Source organism: Athalia rosae, chromosome 2, assembly GCF_917208135.1.
Source record: "Athalia rosae chromosome 2, iyAthRosa1.1, whole genome shotgun sequence".
In the NCBI taxonomy this organism is placed as follows: Eukaryota; Metazoa; Arthropoda; class Insecta; order Hymenoptera; family Athaliidae; genus Athalia; species Athalia rosae.
In genome coordinates, this window is record NC_064027.1 from 12,051,076 (window position 1) to 12,070,028 (window position 18,953).

At 36.4% G+C, this 18,953-nt stretch overlaps 2 protein-coding genes and 1 long non-coding RNA gene across 7 annotated transcripts in view; 2 read left to right on the forward strand and 1 right to left on the reverse strand.

Moving 5' to 3' along the window:
* Positions 1–5,112, forward strand: part of LOC105684478 (homeobox protein extradenticle) — a 46,151-nt gene extending 41,039 nt beyond the window's left edge. For 2 of the 4 annotated variants that reach the window (XM_012397850.3, XM_012397859.3), the window contains exon 8: positions 2,203–5,112. In XM_012397850.3, coding sequence (XP_012253273.1) covers positions 2,203–2,331 — 129 coding nt within the window. In that variant the 3' untranslated portion in view covers positions 2,332–5,112. Of the gene's footprint in view, positions 1–678 lie in introns of all 4 variants that reach the window. The other 2 variants (XM_012397877.3, XM_012397868.4) reach the window with 2 other exon arrangements.
* Positions 5,113–8,402: 3,290 nt separating this feature from the next.
* LOC125499828 lies at positions 8,403–10,954 on the reverse strand. 2 transcript variants are annotated; one of them, XR_007276829.1, is made up of 4 exons: positions 10,817–10,954; positions 10,605–10,695; positions 8,898–10,484; positions 8,403–8,785 (listed from the first exon to the last, which is right to left on the reverse strand). XR_007276829.1 is itself a non-coding variant. In XM_048649534.1 (3 exons), exons 1-3 carry the CDS (start codon positions 10,826–10,828, stop codon positions 10,276–10,278), a joined length of 312 nt encoding a protein of 103 aa, XP_048505491.1. In that variant the 5' UTR covers positions 10,829–10,954; the 3' UTR covers positions 8,403–10,275. The 2 variants fall into 2 exon arrangements, 1 of the variants encoding a protein (XP_048505491.1); XM_048649534.1 differs by having other exon boundaries at positions 8,403–10,484.
* Positions 10,533–14,598, forward strand: LOC125499829. Its single transcript, XR_007276830.1, has 3 exons — positions 10,533–11,085; positions 14,167–14,269; positions 14,477–14,598. It is a non-coding gene; the product is annotated as an uncharacterized LOC125499829 (long non-coding RNA).
* Positions 14,599–18,953: the final 4,355 nt, after the last annotated feature.

The following is an 18,953-nucleotide window of genomic DNA, read 5'->3' on the forward strand; positions in this document are numbered from 1 at the left end:
ACCATTTTGGTATTCCATTAATTTCTTTAAATCTACGCATTCTCTGAAATTGCATATTAAACCCAGTACTAACTTTTTACATTAACATTGCTTGCACTTGAGCACATGCCTTTACCAATGTGAAATGACATTACGATAGCATTGATGATATTTTTCCATCTATGAAAATGAACTGTGGTTGTTGCAACGAGGTTGTATCATTTATGTTCGCATACACTATCAATCATTGTATTCAAAAGCAAAAAGGTACACTCGGATTTCAATCAATTCTTTTTCTCATAATCATAACTGAGATTTTCCAAATAATGGCACACTCAATATAAATTGGTTGTCTTATTATCAATCTTGTTACAATTATGCGAGAATTTCTTTTGATGCAGCCACTTTGTGTTTACTCAATTTCGATAAAATTCTCACACTTCCAGGAAGATTTTCCTAGTGTCTTGGATAACAATGGTTCGAGAGTGACGTTTCAACAGATTATTTTTAGCATTTTTATTTAAAAATATTCTGTAACTTTTGCCGCAAAATTCAGCACCAAGAAAAAAATTATCATTTGTTACAAGCACAGTTCATAGCCTGGCATTTATTTTTCTTTCTTTATTTTGTTAGACTAAAGCTAAAATTTATATCATTGAGTGTTGGTGAGGGAGACTGACGTCTCATGTTGTTTTGCAGTGATGCGACGCAGCTTAAATAATCAACAGTAGAAGCGTGCCAGAAGAATCTCCTCTGTTGCAACAAGCACATGTTTAAATTAAATATGGTCAACTTTGGACGATTGATTGATGCATAGATTACAAAACTATCCAGAGGCAATAAGCCTCTCGGTTAAATAAATAGTGCAAGAGCATTCAACTAATTTCTAGTTCAAGCTGAGATGTCAGTTTTTAAGCCTACCATGAATATAGATATACAACCGTATGAATATTATGCAATACTTATCGATATTGTGTTGTAGACACTAGAAAGCCTGACAATTTTCTTCAATATTTTATACGTGAAAAATAATTTCTTAGTTTTATATACATGATTATCATTCAGTAGTTGTCATCTCACTAAAAATGATATGTCAAAAAACATTTTGATTTTAATTGAAATGTATTGGTGGACTCTTGAGAGTTGTCATCGTCATATTTTATTCAATATACGTGTATAAAATACATTTAGAATCAATGAAGTTGGCTGTTCGGAAGAAAGTCTACGTTCGAAGTGCAATAAGAATTTAGTATTGGGTTCTAGACCTAGAATATTGGACTCGAAATTCAAACTTAGAATTAGGCAGCTATTTAGCGGCAGCTATGAACAGGTTTTGTACATATTGGCTAACGGCTTTGATACTTAACCAGTGGATATCATTAGCATATTTCAGATAGTTGGTTTTTTGTTTAGATATTAGATAGATATATCGCGTGTCTGTAAGCATGCATGGTTGCATGTAGAATCATTACTGGTACAAGTATTTCATTTTGAAGTCTATCTGATAACCTGGGATTAGAAGTCGGAACTTTGCAATGATGACTATGTCGAGAACCAGATTTGTCTACAAATATGCCGAGAATTATTAATATAGCGAATTAATTCATAATCAAGATTATAACACAGTGCAATTTTCAAATACCACACTGATGTGTAGAATTTGATCTATTTTAATGTTTTCCATCAAATCCTCAATATTCTCAATACTTGTGATAATAGTCTTTTTGTTCATTGTAAATTCTAAAACATTAGCTACTCCAAGAAACTCATCCTATTTATTTATATCTTTTTTTCTTATGATTTCAATTTTTTGGTTTTTGATGGGCGAATCTACTCACTAAATCAAAACTCATGGTCAAGTCGATACTTTGTCTTCAATTCACCATACTTCTTTATCAAGTTGAAATTGAATGTACTGGTCAAGATGACCAGATAATACAAATACTTTCCATGTCATATTCATGTTCGGTTCTCGTGTTGTCATCAAGAACATTCAAATATTTTATCGAAATGATTTCAGAATGATATTACATTGAAAATTTTGGGAAAATGCTTAGATTGATTGCATACTGTAGTAAACATAGTGTTATTGTAGAGATTTTGGGACTGATTCGGCAATAACTTTTCAAAAATGGCCTTTGTTGGTAAAAAGGGAAAAAGGAAAGAAAATAAGACAAGGGGTAGTTGAAACAGAGGGATAAATGAATGAATCGAATCACGCAGGGCAAGGCAATGGCTGGGGGAGGAGCAGGTTGGATGCCACAGCGCGAGGCTGTTCCAGAATTTCCACCACTCCACGATTCCGCGGACTCTGATTCCGACAGGGAAAATGAGAAACGTCCCAGAGTGTAATCGATCCAAACTAGATCGTCTCTCTATTTGAAAAAAAAAAAAGAAAACAGAACTAAACAATTTTCAAAGACTTCAAAACAATCTGAACAAACCAGGAAATCTACACGCAGATTTGTAGCCAAGAAAAGCTTTGAGATTGTTTTGAAGAATCCAGACGGAATCTATGCTTGTTCGTTCAGTTACCTGATGACGAATATTTAAATATTCACAAGATAAAATTGAAATTGATAACGTCATTCATATCACTTACAATTTGGCATAAAGATTTATTACTCGATCCCTGTATGGGATAATTCTTCCACCCATCGTCTGTATTTGTATAGACTAGGCAAGCATTATTTCACTTACCTTATCTATTTGCTTAACCCGGCGACTGTTTGTGGTTTGAGAATATTTTCTCAATTCTTGTGGACTGATGTCTTAGGTATTCAAGCAATGCCATGACCTTCAGGATTCTTCAAAAAATTTTGAGCATGTAGTTTTTGGAATATTTCTAAATGCAGAATGACTGTGACAAGTTATTACATGAAAAGTTGCTCGCAAAATCTTCTTATTGTAGCCTAATGCAATCTTAGATATACAATGATGTATACCTGATAAAAAAATCTTTTACAAGAAATGGAGGCCTATCACAGACCCATACCCTGCAATAACTTTACTCACCCACTGCACTACATCTTGCCTTAATGCATATGATATACTGAACAAATCCGTAAAAATACAATAGATTTGTTTTAAAGACGACATAGCATAATTCAATTTGTCCAATAATGAAGAGCATCACGTATGGATTAGTTACTATTATGCTAGATACTAGGGAATATGAACTTATTATGAAATCATTGTTTCTAATTGTTATTATTATACATTATAATTTGTATGCTAGCGAATGCTTATGTCACGTATGTGAATTATGTTTCAAGTTTACTCTGTTTTACTATTACGAGTTGATGTTTGAATTTTCTTTTAGTTATTTTTGTTCCGTCGCGATATCAGTCCACCATAAGAAGATCTCCCATCTCGCGATGCCTAGAAATTAATGAAAATTTCTGGAGACTTTTTATTGTCCATGCGGCTGAGAGTTGAACAGACTTTGAATTATGTTGGAAAATTGTGTGCATGATTGTACAAAGAGAAAAGAAGAGAAATTCATTATGATTACGAGCAATGAATTTATGATCGTCAAAATTAAATTGTTTTGTTACTTTAATTTTGATTGCGCTTGCCTATCATTAGTTAGCCGTATAAATACCCTATCACCTTCTAGAGTCGTTGTGATTATCGAAATTTGAGTAATTTAAGTGATTGAATAAATAAATGATGAACGTTATTTATTTATAAGACAATGGGGTACATGGGCCAAATGCTGTTTGATTTCAGGAGCTGTCGCCCTGAAATCCTTAGAAGATACAGGATAATAAAATTGAAAAAAAAACCTATCAAAATTTGATCACCATACTATCTGTGGTCCGACGCTTGCCCCAGAGCGAGTATACGAACAATATAATATACTGATTAACTTTATGTAAACCCCAATTTGGAGACTATAGTTGAGAGATGACTGCTGGGTATCAGGAAGAGGCACTTAATCCTTCCTGCGATCTAGCGATGTTCTTTTATCTATTTCCCTTGCCCTAACGAAGCAATGCCCTGCAACACACTGATGTATACGATTTTTCAACATGAAAATTATATATTAATAAATATAAAGATAGTCTTTAGGCATCTATAACGTTAAGGTCATCATTATATATTATGATTATGAATTTTTGCATTATTAATTAGTTGAAATCATTGCGATATTGATTATTATTAATTGATTATGATTATTGAATATGATATATTTAGATTCTAGGCAAAATATCTCTTCAATTGTATAAAATATTATAAAAACTACGAACGATTAGGTATAACACTGTTATAACACGTCGCTGGAAGTACTATCGGCTAAATAATTCATTAAATGAAATATTTTTATCCTTCTACTGTTTATGTATTTAACAAAAATATATCTGTTTTAGATTTTAGAGTTTTTTCTTTTTTTCTTGTAGTATCAGTTAAAAGTTTTAATTCACGTCTGACACTGTATTCAAATGTGTCAAATTATCATCAGTCGCTGCGTCGTGCTAATTTTATAGTACACAATTCGGAATTATTCTGTTCAATCATTCAACATTCTAGTTTGAAGTGGTAGAAAGTGTAGAGTTGATTTTAGCCGATTCTTCTACCTGTTGCGACCAGTACAAGTGCGCTTCGCACAGCTAGTATACGACAAAAGAGCCAACCGCGCACTTAAAGTGCACTTTTGGAACTATGCATTACCTAACATAAAAAAAAAAGAATTAAATAACGAAAAGAAGAAAAAAATGACTAACATTTACGAATACACATATAAAACATTATATTCATATTCCTCATCAGAATCGCATAATAAACAATAAAAGAATTGTGCTGTAATACATTTAGGAATTTGATTGTAAGCTATACAATTGAAAACCATTTCAACGTCTAGACCTAAAAAAAAGAATTGTTTTTTTTACACTGCTGTATTGTTTCGACATGAATCAATTTTTCAACTTCTATTCAATTACTTGGTATATTCTGATTTCTATTCTAAATTCAGCAGTGTGATAATATCACCCAGGGTAATGCAAGTAAAAGATTCAAAATTTTTTTTTTTTTTTTCAATAAAGACATAGTTTTTAACATCTACTTTCAACTCTGGACGTTGCAATGGTATCGAAAACAAAACAACGGTATACCAGAAAATCATTGTATCAATTAAAATCATTATGATAAATCTAAATAAAACATTGACAACAAAAAAAGAATAAATAAATTTAAAAAAATCAAGGGTAACATTTCTTATTGCCTCCTTTTCGAGAGTGTGCAGCATTTTAGCGCACGTGGTTCCTTTTTCTAGCTTCTAGAATAACATGGTAAGAACCGAACAATAAATTTGACTAACCTATAACGATCTTTTGTCGACAACTAGTAACGATATATGGTCGAACTACAAATTAAAACTATAACAAAAACTAATTTTTTCGACAAAACATTATTCGTTAATCTCAATTTTAATTCGTTTTGGATTACTAGGGACATTGTATCTCTGGAAGTTTTCTCATCTGTTTCTTGTTCGTATTTCATTTTTCAAATATACCGTTAGTTTCAAATCAACACGAATTACAATTTATCGCCTTGTTTGAGAACAAGGCGACAAGGAAATAGAAACAATTGTACACGCATTTTCCACAGATGTATTTGTGATATTCATCTGGGTCAGTTTAGACCAACGTATGCCGCGGTCTTTAGCGCTCCCATTTACAATTACATCAATTTTCTAGCTTCTCTATGACTATATTCGGTGGGCTCAGGTCACCCGAGTTATCATGTGGTTCAGGTTTCGCCATGTTGTTGCTTCGTAACTGCAATGTAACATGTTTGGGCAGAGTTATTCTGAAAGATGACTACCGCGCATGGTATCATCATAATAAACTCCATTTCATTTATAATACAAAGCTCAACCCCGGTACGATATGCATACATCGAAAACTTTTTACCGTAACAACCTGTTTCAATTTCGTGTAAATATACTTTCCAGGGAAAAAGTCGTTTTAGAATAACAAATATCTAAATTACTGTGCCGCTTTTGTGTAAATACTTTTCAGGGAAAATGCTGTTTTAGAGTAACAAATATTTAAACTACCGAGTATCGGTCATCACTTATTTCAAGACAAATTTTCCGCACGATCGTAAAACTGACCCGGAGTAGTCATAGAAGGTAATTTTTTCGCGCATCGCAAGTATAATTTGGTGCAGTTTACATTGAGACATTTCGAAACCACACTCCAGACCGTATTTTTCTCAGGAACGGTCTTCCTACGTGCTTATTTACCTAATTCAGCGGAACGGAGAATGTGCAGAGATTCAACTGAGGATTGTTTGAAATTACGGAGTTCGATTTCCGTAATGTCAACCGCTCCCCGTATACCTAAGCAAATATTAGTTCTCGTTTATCGAATAGGACACACGAGACCTCCACGATTTTTACTCACAAGACTCGTTTTTTCTGGCAAACAGTAATCAATTTGCATTCGACCTGAAAGTGTAGAATATGTTTTTCGTGATAGTTTTTCTCTTGTTAGTTGTTGATATGCTTAACGCACGTCATGCGATTTTCCAAATCGGCATAGACGCGTCCGTGTCGAACGAAAATGGACTGGTCGAGTGTGTAAGTGCCATCAGCAGGAGGAATTTTGATCAGCTACAAAATATAGAAGTTATCATAAAAGGGCATCGCGATAGTATCATTACGAGATCTGGTGACTTCGCTACAGTACTCAGAAATGTAGTTGAATTTGAACATCAGGACTTCCGTCAGGTCCTTACTAAATACGCGATCATCTATTTAGGATGTATTAATCCGGACGAGGATTTCGAAATCTTGAGTTCCTTAGAAGATTTTCATCCACAAGGGAGGTTCATCATTTCGATAAACAATGAAATAGACCCTTCAAATTTGAGACAATATTTACAGAAAATCATCGATTATCTTGCAGTTATAGAACGATGGAACGTCGTTATCCTCATAAACGATATAAGGAATGAAAAAATTCGTGTCAACACCTACACTTCCTATTCAACCGGGAACTGTCGGCGAAGTCCAGTGCTCGTGGATCAGGGTACTTGTGACATCCCGGCTGCTTCGACTAATTTATTTCCCGTTTTTACGAACACACACAATTGTCCCATGCGGCTTGTCACCGTAAATTTTCCACCCTTTTCTTACGTTCACTCAGAAAACGAGCCGATATATTACGAGGGCTCGGAGTCGAATGTTGTACCATTGATTGTACAGAAGTTCAACGCTACTCACCAGCTGATAAGAGAACATTCTGGCCGAGGCATCAGAAAACAAATTCAGAACAGAACCGCAGATCTAGGTTGGGCAGGCTTGCTACAACAACATATACCCGGGACGACCTTTACTCAGAGTTACATGAGCGTTGGGGTATTTGTCATCTTACCGCTTAATCGCGGATTGTCCTCGTGGAAGCACTTGACGGTACCCTTTCAAAACGAGGTATGTGCGTAACGCTACATGTTTCGAAAATTGATGATACCATCATATTCAGAGCAAAGTCCTCTCCCAACAATACGTCAAATTTCATTACGTTTCCCTAATAATGGGAGAAAAGATGTGTTAAGTCCTTATTCTGTGTGTAGATCGCTTGTCAGAGTCCATTTCAAAATCACTATGAATTACTGTAAAACAGACGTTGAGATGTATCAGAAAAAATGAATTGTTGTGTAAGATATTATAGGCTGATTACACCGAAGGATTAATCTCAAGTTTAATTCATACTGCTATGTTCCAATGATATGATGAATTTACGTTTCAAGAATCTATGATTTTTCCCGCATATATCAGGAAACAAATGGTGAAGTCTAGAGCCACGAATTAGCGTTAAATCTCATGTGCTTCTTATTAAAATTCACCATATGAGATATAGTGCCCGCGATTCTATAAGATCATACAAAATTCCATGACGATATCTAATTCGTGTCAAAGGACCAGTGGAGATCACGATACTCTGATCTCCCGGCAACACTTGATTGGTACACTCATTGAGATAATTTTTGTCATTTTCAACCGGTATGCTTACGAGTTTCGGAAAATCTAGTGTTGTTTATTGGTGGTTTTCAGGTGTGGATGACTTTGGGTGTACTCTTGTCTGTTTTTTTGATTATCAAGTTACTGGTACCGTTCATCAGAAGAGAATTTCCGGTGGAGTTATTGTTGAGAGGATTCTCTGGTACCGGAATATCGAATTTGCCAAAGAAACTGTATCAACGTCTATATTACCTTTCGTGGATTATCACGGGGTATGTCATGATGCAGGTTTACTTGGCAAACTTGACCGGAATTCTTACTTCGCCCGCTCAACCGGAGCAAATTGAGACTCTTCTGGCACTGGAAAATTCGCGGATTAACCTCACGGGGACTGAAGTTATGAGGATTCTATTTAAGGAAACATATCCACGGATTTATCGGAATTGGAAGGTTGATTATATTTCGATCTCTGAAAAATAGGAAAACAAAGGAAATTGTTTGCAAGAAAATTTCTTTCGTAATTTACAGTTGCTAAAACATCTGTTTCGTCTTGCAAATAGATTGCGCAAATATTCACAGCACGAAAGAATGAAATATGCTATAATTTTTCTTCACACCAATTTCACTCGGCCATCAGGATACTGTGGTATCATGTGATATATGGTATCATACATCTGTATAGTATGGCTACATGTGGTATCCATTGTTTCTTTAGGTTGTATCGGATGAAGATTACATACAAAACCAGAACACTTTCCAATCTTGGGCAGGAAAACATGGCATGGGAACATACGCTTCACGAACTCAGGTCAGGGTTTCTCTAAAAATTTTTTCTTTCTGAAATGTTAAGTCCATCAATGTATCTGGCTATTATGAGTGCTTCTTCGTATTGCCATGAGAGTTTCGTCCTTTTTCCATCAAACAATCTTAGAGTAGCCCGTATTTTTACCTTTTTGACAGATCCGAGATGTACATACTAGGGGCAGACCATACTTCCACGTTATACCGGAACCCTTGAGGATATTTCCCTTAGCGATTCTCATGGCCAATTCGAGCGTGTTTCTTGAGGGTAGCAACCGAGTCATTGGGCATGCTTCCGCAGCTGGCCTGTTCAGATTTTGGGAGAATCGCTTCAACTCGGGGGAGAATTCGAAAACTCCAGCACAGGCAGATGACGTTGACAGCGATCGTTTGGATTTTTCAGACTTGAAAAAGATCTTTTTGGTATTGTGCATTGGACACTTCATCAGCAGCGTTGTCTTCGGAATAGAAATAATATTTGCCCGATTTCGAGATTATTACAGTACTTGTTGCGCGCGCGTGCATAAAATAGAAGTCAAAAAGTTACATGTGAAGCACACGAAGCAACTTTGACTTTAGTATCACAAAATGTCCGGGCAACGCGTCTAGCCGTATGAAAAAATTCTTTTCAATCGATTCAGTCCGAGAAATCCGAGTATGTTGGTCTCCCTATTCTTTATGTACAATCATTGCCAATTGGCGCCTGGGCTGCTTGATCCAGATCAATTTCACTGTTTGGTCGCACCATGTCGCACTGACTTGGACGTGTTTTATTTCAACAGACGATGTTATACGTAAATCATTCTAGAAATATTCAAGTGAGTTGGAATATTTGGAGACCTTTTGCTGTGTGGCACTCCATTTCTATAAATGCATCGATGTTAAAGCTTCAAATTTGAGAAAGGGATTGTTAATTTTTTGAAGAATAAACTTTGATGTGTAATATCTGTGGCACGGCTGGATGTATGAACATCTTCAGCCACATTATTTTCTTCATTTTTTAAATCGGATCTCAAGGATGATGTCCCGAATTTCCCCTGCTTCTGATACAGTCAAGAACAGAGAGTGGCACTTTTGAATCTTACGCCCTTCACATTTATTCACACTCACCTCCTCAATTCTACTTACGAATTCATTTATTCAGGATGAAAAGCATCACCTGGCTGTAAGACATTATGATATGAACACGATAGTCAGTCCAAAGTCTGACTTCTAATAGATCGTAGAATTTTCCCCTACATTTTATTTCAACGAGTACTTAACAACTTTCCGTAATTGGCTTAATTCATTAGTTTACCAAATTTTACTTAAACTATAGCAACGTCGAGTCCTTTTCTTGGTCTCGTTTATGGAAGTTTGGTTCAACGGGTCGATCTCTTCAGTTACTAATATTTGAAATCCCGCTTCTTGATTAAACATATCACGGCGCGTGCCATTCTCACGGTGTCAGAATTAAAATTGAGATTGAGATTATAGAGAAACGTAAAGATTATTTTACGTCAGAAAGTTTGAATACAAAGAAATTTCTAAAAATGGCCACATTGGAAAATTCGTGCCGAGACGAAATCCATTTGAGTAATCTTGAAACAGTTAACTGCAAACATGCGATTCGGCATTCGGTCATCAGAGCGTCTCGTAGATAGTTCCTTCTTTTCCGGAGCAACGGCAGTATGACTGCAACAGTCAAGCGACGTCGATGGCAGCGGGCACATCGTTGGAGAAGAAAAAGGAGAAGCTGAAGAGGAAAAAGAAAAAGATGGAGATACATTGAGGTAAATAAGGATTAGTACGCAGTTACAGCTGCGCCATAGTTCTCCGCGCTGCTGAAGTTTCTCCGGTCGCGTTTGAAACTTACCAAATAGAAGAATCGTACGAATCTCTCGCATGTTTAGTCCGGTTTCCAGTTTTGATTGAGCAAGAACTCGGGAAGTAGTGCTCAGTTTGATCTAAAAATTTTGAAACAGTGCTTAACAATCAGTAGCTACTGAAAGACCTATATCATTGAAAATTTCGTGAATTCTGTAACTCGGAAATTTTTCCATAAGCAGTGGTGAACAATGTTTTTACCGTGACCATCATGTTTTGATGCTCCCGATCTGCCCGCGGAGTGAGAGGTGTAATCTAGATTTTGGTTTAAAATTATACTTCGTTGCCATTTCAAGGACGGATTTATTGATATATTTAGAGTACGATTTTACAATTTCACTCGATTTCTGACTTAATATTTTCGCATTTCGGATTTATACCTGACAGACGACGGAGTTGCCTAGTTCTTCGCGATACGGTTCAACTTTTAACTACTACGACTACGCCGTGCTGCAAAAAATCGTAAACAGGTAAGAAATTACCGTTATTGTGTATTCGTTGAATTATAATGGGATTAGAAGCAGTCTGTCTGATTTGCATTCCTAAAGTCGGGATGCATTCGATGAGCGTACTTGAATTGACATTCTATAAGACTTGACCTTTTGCCTAAAAAAAACGCCAAGCCGACAGTCCTTAGATATTTCTCGGAATCTTATATCAGCATTAAGTTTTTTTTGGAGAGTTTTCCACGCTATTATTGCGAATTCGGATGTCGGATATCCGGATCACCGAGCCGAATAATTCTGTCTCTAAAATCCAACGAATTGTTTCGGAGCATTTTGGGGTGAAAAACCACCGTAGACTGTGGTCTTAAATAATTTTCCGGGCGATTCTTCAGAATTTCAGGGTCAGAAAACATGAAAGACTATAGCCTTTAATGATTTAACGAGCGATTTCGAGGGTTTTAGAACCAGAAAACACCGGAGACTTAGTGATTATTAATAATTGATTGGTTTGGTTCCAATGCTCCGCAATTCATCTGTTCATTTGTTCATTCATTTATTTAGTGAGTTATTGATTCATTGGGATAAGAATTCATACATGATACCTTTACATCTATTCCGAATGTTGAGCAATCTTCGCGTCCAATAATATTGATTTATCGGTATAATTTCGATCCTTCTAGATTGACGTGTTCATTCGTTTGTTCATTCAGTTATTCATCCAGTTAATGAATCATTGAATCGAGAATTCATACATGATGCCCATACCCCTCCCCTGAATGTTAAGTAATCGTCACGTCTATTAATAATAATATTGATTAATTGAAATAATTTTATCTTCCTGAATCTACGTGTTCATTCATTTATTCATTCAGTTAATCATCCATCCAATGATTCATTGAATTGGGAATTCATCCATGACGCCTATGCTTCTTCTGCGAATGCTAAGCAATCTTCGCGTTTATTGATAATAATATTAATCAATCGGGATAATTTTGTCGTTCTGAATTCACGTGTTTATTCATTCATTCAATCAATTATCGATTCATTCAATGGCTCATCAAATCACGAATTCATACATGATGCCTATACTTCTGCTCTGAATGCTAAGGAATCGTCGCGTCGTATGAAAATAGAATTGATCAATCGAAATAATTTTGATCCTTCTGAATAACGTATTCATTCATTTATTCATTCAGTTATTCATCCAGTTAATGAATCATTGAATCGAGAATTCATACATGATGCCTATACCCCTACTCTGAATGTTGAGTAATCTTCGCGTTTATTGGTAATAATATTCATCAATCGGGGTAATTTGGTCGTTCTAAATCTACGTGTTCATTCATTCATTCATTCAGTTATCGATTCATTCAATGACTCATCAAATCACGAATTCATACATGATGCCTATACTTCTGCTCTGAATGCTAAGGAATCGTCGCGTCGAATGAAAATAGAATTGATCAATCGAAATAATTTTGATCCTTCTGAATAACGTATTCATTCATTTATTCATTCAGTTATTCATCCAGTTAATGAATCATTGAATCGAGAATTCATACATGATGCCCATACCCCTACTCTGACTGTTGAGTAATCGTCGCGTCTATTAATAATAATATTGATTAATTGAGATAATTTTATCTTCCTGAATCTACGTGTTCATTCATTGATTCATTCAGTTAATTATCCATTTAATGATTCATTAAATCAGAAATTCATTCATGACACCTATACTTTCACTCGGAATGCTAAGCAATCATCGCGTTTATTTATAATAAAGATGATTAATTGGGATAATTTTATCTTCCTGAATCTACGTGTTCATTCATTTATTCATTCAGTTAATCATCCATCCAATGATTCATTGAATTGGGAATTCATCCATGACGCCTATGCTTCTTCTGCGAATGCTAAGCAATCTTCGCGTTTATTGATAATAATATTAATCAATCGGGATAATTTTGTCGTTCTGAATTTACGTGTTCATTCATTCATTCATTCAATTGTCGATTCATTCAATGGCTCATCAAATCACGAATTCATACATGATGCTTATACTTCTGCTCTGAATGCTAAGGAATCGTCGCGTCGAATGAAAATAGAATTGATCAATCGAAATAATTTTGATCCTTCTGAATAACGTATTCATTCATTTATTCATTCAGCTAATGATTCATCGAATCGAGAATTCATACATGATGTCCATACATCTACTCTGAATGTCAAGCACTTCTTGCGTCTATGATTGCAGACTGTTTTAGTTATTCAACAAATAATTATTATGAATAGTATTTTGAACTGCTGATTAATTAATTAGTATTGCGAAAGCATATATCTATTCATCCATTCATTTACATATTCATGTAATAATCAATTAACATTCATTCATCTATTCATCCAATAATCAATTAATCATTCAATTGAATATTCATCTAATTGGTATGCTTTCTATACTTCTAAATTTGTTTTCATCGATCAGGCATTCAGTTATTTATATATTTATGCATCCATCGAATTATAAACCGTATATGATCTCCGTATAATCTCACATACACAGCAGTTCATAGTTCGATCGCTAAATTCCTTCGAGACATTTTAGATTTGGCACTTTTTAGGTTGACGAATCGGCGATAATTCGTTCAGTTTCAGAGATTGAATCATTTGGCTTACAAATCCGGATTCGGATTTTATCTCAGGTTCTGAACAAAATCTCAGGCTATAGGCTTACCGGTTTCTTGGGGTGAAAAAGATTATTCATGTATTCCAATCTCAGGAACCTGGTGTCCAAATTCATTCGTACACAGATTAGAGAAAGTTGGCACCGTAATTTGTGCCAAGAATATCCTTTGTTCTTGAAATTTCGAATAATTAGGTATTAGGTTTATGAACTCCTATGTTATTACTATTATGCAGTGATAATATTCTCAACTGCAGGATAGTGGTAACCGTGTTTAAACACTATAATTTGTCCATGAATGGGATTTGGGAATTAATCATAGGTTTGGAAATAATCTCCGCTGTTATCATTTGAACCAATTTATTTATATATTTTAGGTTCAAGTCTACAATTTTACTTTATTTGTTGTGGGACATTTGTTTCAGGCTTTCAATCAGTCACCACGTCGGCTACTTCGTTGCAGTACGCATTCAACTTCCAACCACGAAGGGCAGGAGTTATACATAGCATCGCTCAATTCGTTCATAGGTATGAAATAATTATCAGTCAGTATGATATAAGATAGTGTATTATGAAAATATATTCAATTTAATATGTTCTAACATCACATTGGCAGTAATATATTAACATATAATATAATATAACATATCATTATTATGTTGACATAAAACATAATATTGGCAATAATTTATTCTTATATTACTTCATTATTAATGCACTTTTCGTATATTTCAGGAACCCGGAAATGCTGCCGCCGTAGCTGCCGTTTGCCAGGACTCCCCCTGTTCATCAGGGGGAGTCCACTGACCCGTCCCCTGGGACAGCGCGGCCTCCCACCGCCCCCGGGTCCCAGGGGACCCAGTCCCCGAGGACATGTCTTCGGGGATGCGGTATCCCCGCTGGAGGGGATGCCATATCCCGAGGGACATGTCCTCGGGAACTGGTCTTCGGGGACACGTGTTCCCCCAGGGACACGTCCCCGGAGATGCGGTATCCCCGCTGGAGGGGATGCCGTGTCTTTGGGGGCGTGGCCTTGGGGGAATACGAGTCCTCGAAAATCCCGGGAAAAGGAGGTCCCAAGCGGACACTTTGTTTTTCGTTTCTCTAGAGAAATCAAGAAAACGAGTGTCCGCTTGAGGCCTCCTTTTCCCGGGATTTTCGAGGACTCGTATTCCCCCAAGGCCACGCCCCCAAAGACACGGCATCCCCTCCAGCGGGGATACCGCATCTCCGGGGACGTGTCCCTGGGGGAACACGTGTCCCCGAAGACCAGTTCCCGAGGACATGTCCCTCGGGATATGGCATCCCCTCCAGCGGGGATACCGCATCCCCGAAGACATGTCCTCGAGGACTGGGTCCCCTGGGACCCGGGGGCGGTGGGAGGCCGCGCTGTCCCAGGGGACGGGTCAGTGGACTCCCCCTGATGAACAGGGGGAGTCCGGGCAATGACGTTGGAGGAACTGCAACCTGTAACATAAATAACAAATAAATAATTACTAAACGCAATACATGACGTAATGTATGACCTATCATGTAACCTATTGTATAACATATTTTATGCCTCAGTATATATAAGTATATAAGACGTTTGAATTATAATAAATTGTACCAAGTTATGTGATAATAAATTATTGTCTTGCCCTATTGGCGTGTCTGATGAATTATATTATCGGGGTGCTTGAATATAATAAGTACATTGGGTAATTCTGGGTGATTTGATTTTATGAAAAGGATTTTGAAAATCTTTTCTAAGGGGGTGCAATTCATATACTAAGACTCTAAATGTTGGATCATACTAGGGACCCTCGAAAGAGATGAATTAAATGAAACATACCTCTGCAGAAAAGGAGTTGTATGTCTCATGTGTTGCAGATCCATCTCGACTGGGTGAAGACGAAGGGATGTATCTCATCGAGAAGACTCGGTGATGCCCTGATTTGGTTCCATCGCGCAATGGTCATCTACCAGGAAAAAAAACATATAACATGTAAAATTGAAATCACGATGTAACAACCACTTATATTTATGTTATATGTGTATCCACGAATAAGATCAATAAATCTTTCCGTATCTCATTGAGAACACAAATCGAGTGAATCATTGTAACATCATCCCGCAAATCCCAAAAAATTTCGTATAGATAGTTGTTTGAGAATAATAGCTACATCAAATTTGTATGAGTTAGATAGATCAATTAATTATTTCATAATTCAAAAACAGAATGAAACGCGTAATCCAATTAAAAGTCATCTATCAAAATTATAAAGGATTGTTGAGAACCCGGGCGACTACATTTATGACTGTTTTTAGTATGAATAGTCGGAAGCACGTAATCTAAATACATATGAAAACGTTCGCACAACCAATTCAAGCAACATTCAACTAACAATAAGTTTTGTAAAAAAGCTAGCTCACCGTTTTCTCTCTCCATCGTCGCTGAAAGAACCCTGCATTGATACTGATGTCGCTCCTGATGTTGCCGCTCCTGCCGCTGAGGCTGTACTGAAGCTGAACTACCGTAGCATCCAAGACGGAAGACCTGCAACATATATGTACTCTGTTAGCCGTATACAAAGTGTATGAATTCCCAGTTCGATGAATCAATGAACAGATGAATAACTAAATGAATAAATGAATGAACACGTAATTCAGGAGGATCAAAATTATTTCGATTGATCAATTCTATTTTCATTTGACGCGACGATTGCTTAGCATTCAGAGTAGAAGTCTGGGCATCATGTACGAATTCCTGTTTCATTGCGTCAATGAATGGATCAATAACTGAATAAATAAATGAATGAACACGTAAATTCAGAACGACAAAATTATCCCGATTGATTAATATTATTATCAATAAACGCGAAGATTGCTTAGCATTCGCAGAAGAAGCATAGGCGTCATGGATGAATTCCCAATTCAATGAATCATTGGATGGATGATTAACTGAATGAATAAATGAATGAACACGTAGATTCAGGAAGATAAAATTATTTCAATTAATCAATATTATTATTAATAGACGCGACGATTACTCAACAGTCAGAGTAGGGGTATAGGCATCATGTATGAATTCTCGATTCAATGATTCATTAACTGGATGAATAACTGAATGAACAAACGAATGAACACGTCAATCTAGAAGGATCGAAATTATACCGATAAATCAATATTATTGGACGCGAAGATTGCTCAACATTCGGAATAGATGTAAAGGTATCATGTATGAATTCTTATCCCAATGAATCAATAACTCACTAAATAAATGAATGAACAAATGAACAGATGAATTGCGGAGCATTGGAACCAAACCAATCAATTATTAATAATCACTAAGTCTCCGGTGTTTTCTGGTTCTAAAACCCTCGAAATCGCTCGTTAAATCATTAAAGGCTATAGTCTTTCATGTTTTCTGACCCTGAAATTCTGAAGAATCGCCCGGAAAATTATTTAAGACCACAGTCTACGGTGGTTTTTCACCCCAAAATGCTCCGAAACAATTCGTTGGATTTTAGAGACAGAATTATTCGGCTCGGTGATCCGGATATCCGACATCCGAATTCGCAATAATAGCGTGGAAAACTCTCCAAAAAAAACTTAATGCTGATATAAGATTCCGAGAAATATCTAAGGACTGTCGGCTTGGCGTTTTTTTTAGGCAAAAGGTCAAGTCTTATAGAATGTCAATTCAAGTACGCTCATCGAATGCATCCCGACTTTAGGAATGCAAATCAGACAGACTGCTTCTAATCCCATTATAATTCAACGAATACACAATAACGGTAATTTCTTACCTGTTTACGATTTTTTGCAGCACGGCGTAGTCGTAGTAGTTAAAAGTTGAACCGTATCGCGAAGAACTAGGCAACTCCGTCGTCTGTCAGGTATAAATCCGAAATGCGAAAATATTAAGTCAGAAATCGAGTGAAATTGTAAAATCGTACTCTAAATATATCAATAAATCCGTCCTTGAAATGGCAACGAAGTATAATTTTAAACCAAAATCTAGATTACACCTCTCACTCCGCGGGCAGATCGGGAGCATCAAAACATGATGGTCACGGTAAAAACATTGTTCACCACTGCTTATGGAAAAATTTCCGAGTTACAGAATTCACGAAATTTTCAATGATATAGGTCTTTCAGTAGCTACTGATTGTTAAGCACTGTTTCAAAATTTTTAGATCAAACTGAGCACTACTTCCCGAGTTCTTGCTCAATCAAAACTGGAAACCGGACTAAACATGCGAGAGATTCGTACGATTCTTCTATTTGGTAAGTTTCAAACGCGACCGGAGAAACTTCAGCAGCGCGGAGAACTATGGCGCAGCTGTAACTGCGTACTAATCCTTATTTACCTCAATGTACCTCTATCTTTTTCTTTTTCCTCTTTCTTACTTTCAAAAAATTATATAAGTATTGTTACAATAACTCTAGCAAAAATTCTAAAAAAAATCATAATTTATTAGAATCGAAAGAATTAACCAGTTCCTTTTTTTGATAAATTTTCAAATGATTCCTCTGCAATCATCAGAGTCTTGAACAAAAACGAAAAAAATTGGGTAATAATTTCTGAAAGAATTCTAGCCATCCCCCCCCGAACCCGTGCAACTTTGCACCCATGTGATATTTTCTCCTAAACCCCGTAGTTCTTGGATTACGCCATACTTTCGAAAACTTCTTTTCGCAAAAAGTGCATCAAACGGCGCGAAAAAAAATCGCAGGAACCTTTTCAAAAATTGAAAATGACGCTCTTGACAACCTCTTTCAGTTTTTCATGAAAATAGTTCACGAAAATTTTCCCCACGGAATATGCGGCAATCTCTCGGAGTGTGAAAAATTCCTGAAAATGGCCACATTGGAAAATTTGTACTAAGACCGAAAAAATAGACTTTTCGAAAAAATACCGGAATGAAACTGAATTCATGCTCTTTACAACGCCGTTCGAGAAATCTGATAGATTAGCGTAGGTTGGATTGTACCTAAAAATTCACCCAGAAACGACTCAGGCGTTGACTGAATATGAGCACCGATTACCAATCGTTGGGCAATGTTCAGAAAATCTGCAGTCAACGTTTATAAAATCTTCTAGTTCAGAAGATCGCTGAAAAAGAATCACACCGTTTCGAAATAACCGCGGTTGCAGTTGCTCACCTGCTCACCGGTTACCATGGTTACTAGAATTCATGCGTACTGCAGCCAATGCTGATGCAGA

What these genes read in the sequence shown, in the direction of transcription:
- LOC125499828 (XM_048649534.1), bottom strand. An exon ending in TCGTACGATTCTTCTATTTG is followed by an intron (nt 10,485 to 10,604) that starts GTAAGTTTCAAA and finishes TTTCCTCTTCAG; the next exon opens with CTTCTCCTTTTTCTTCTCCA.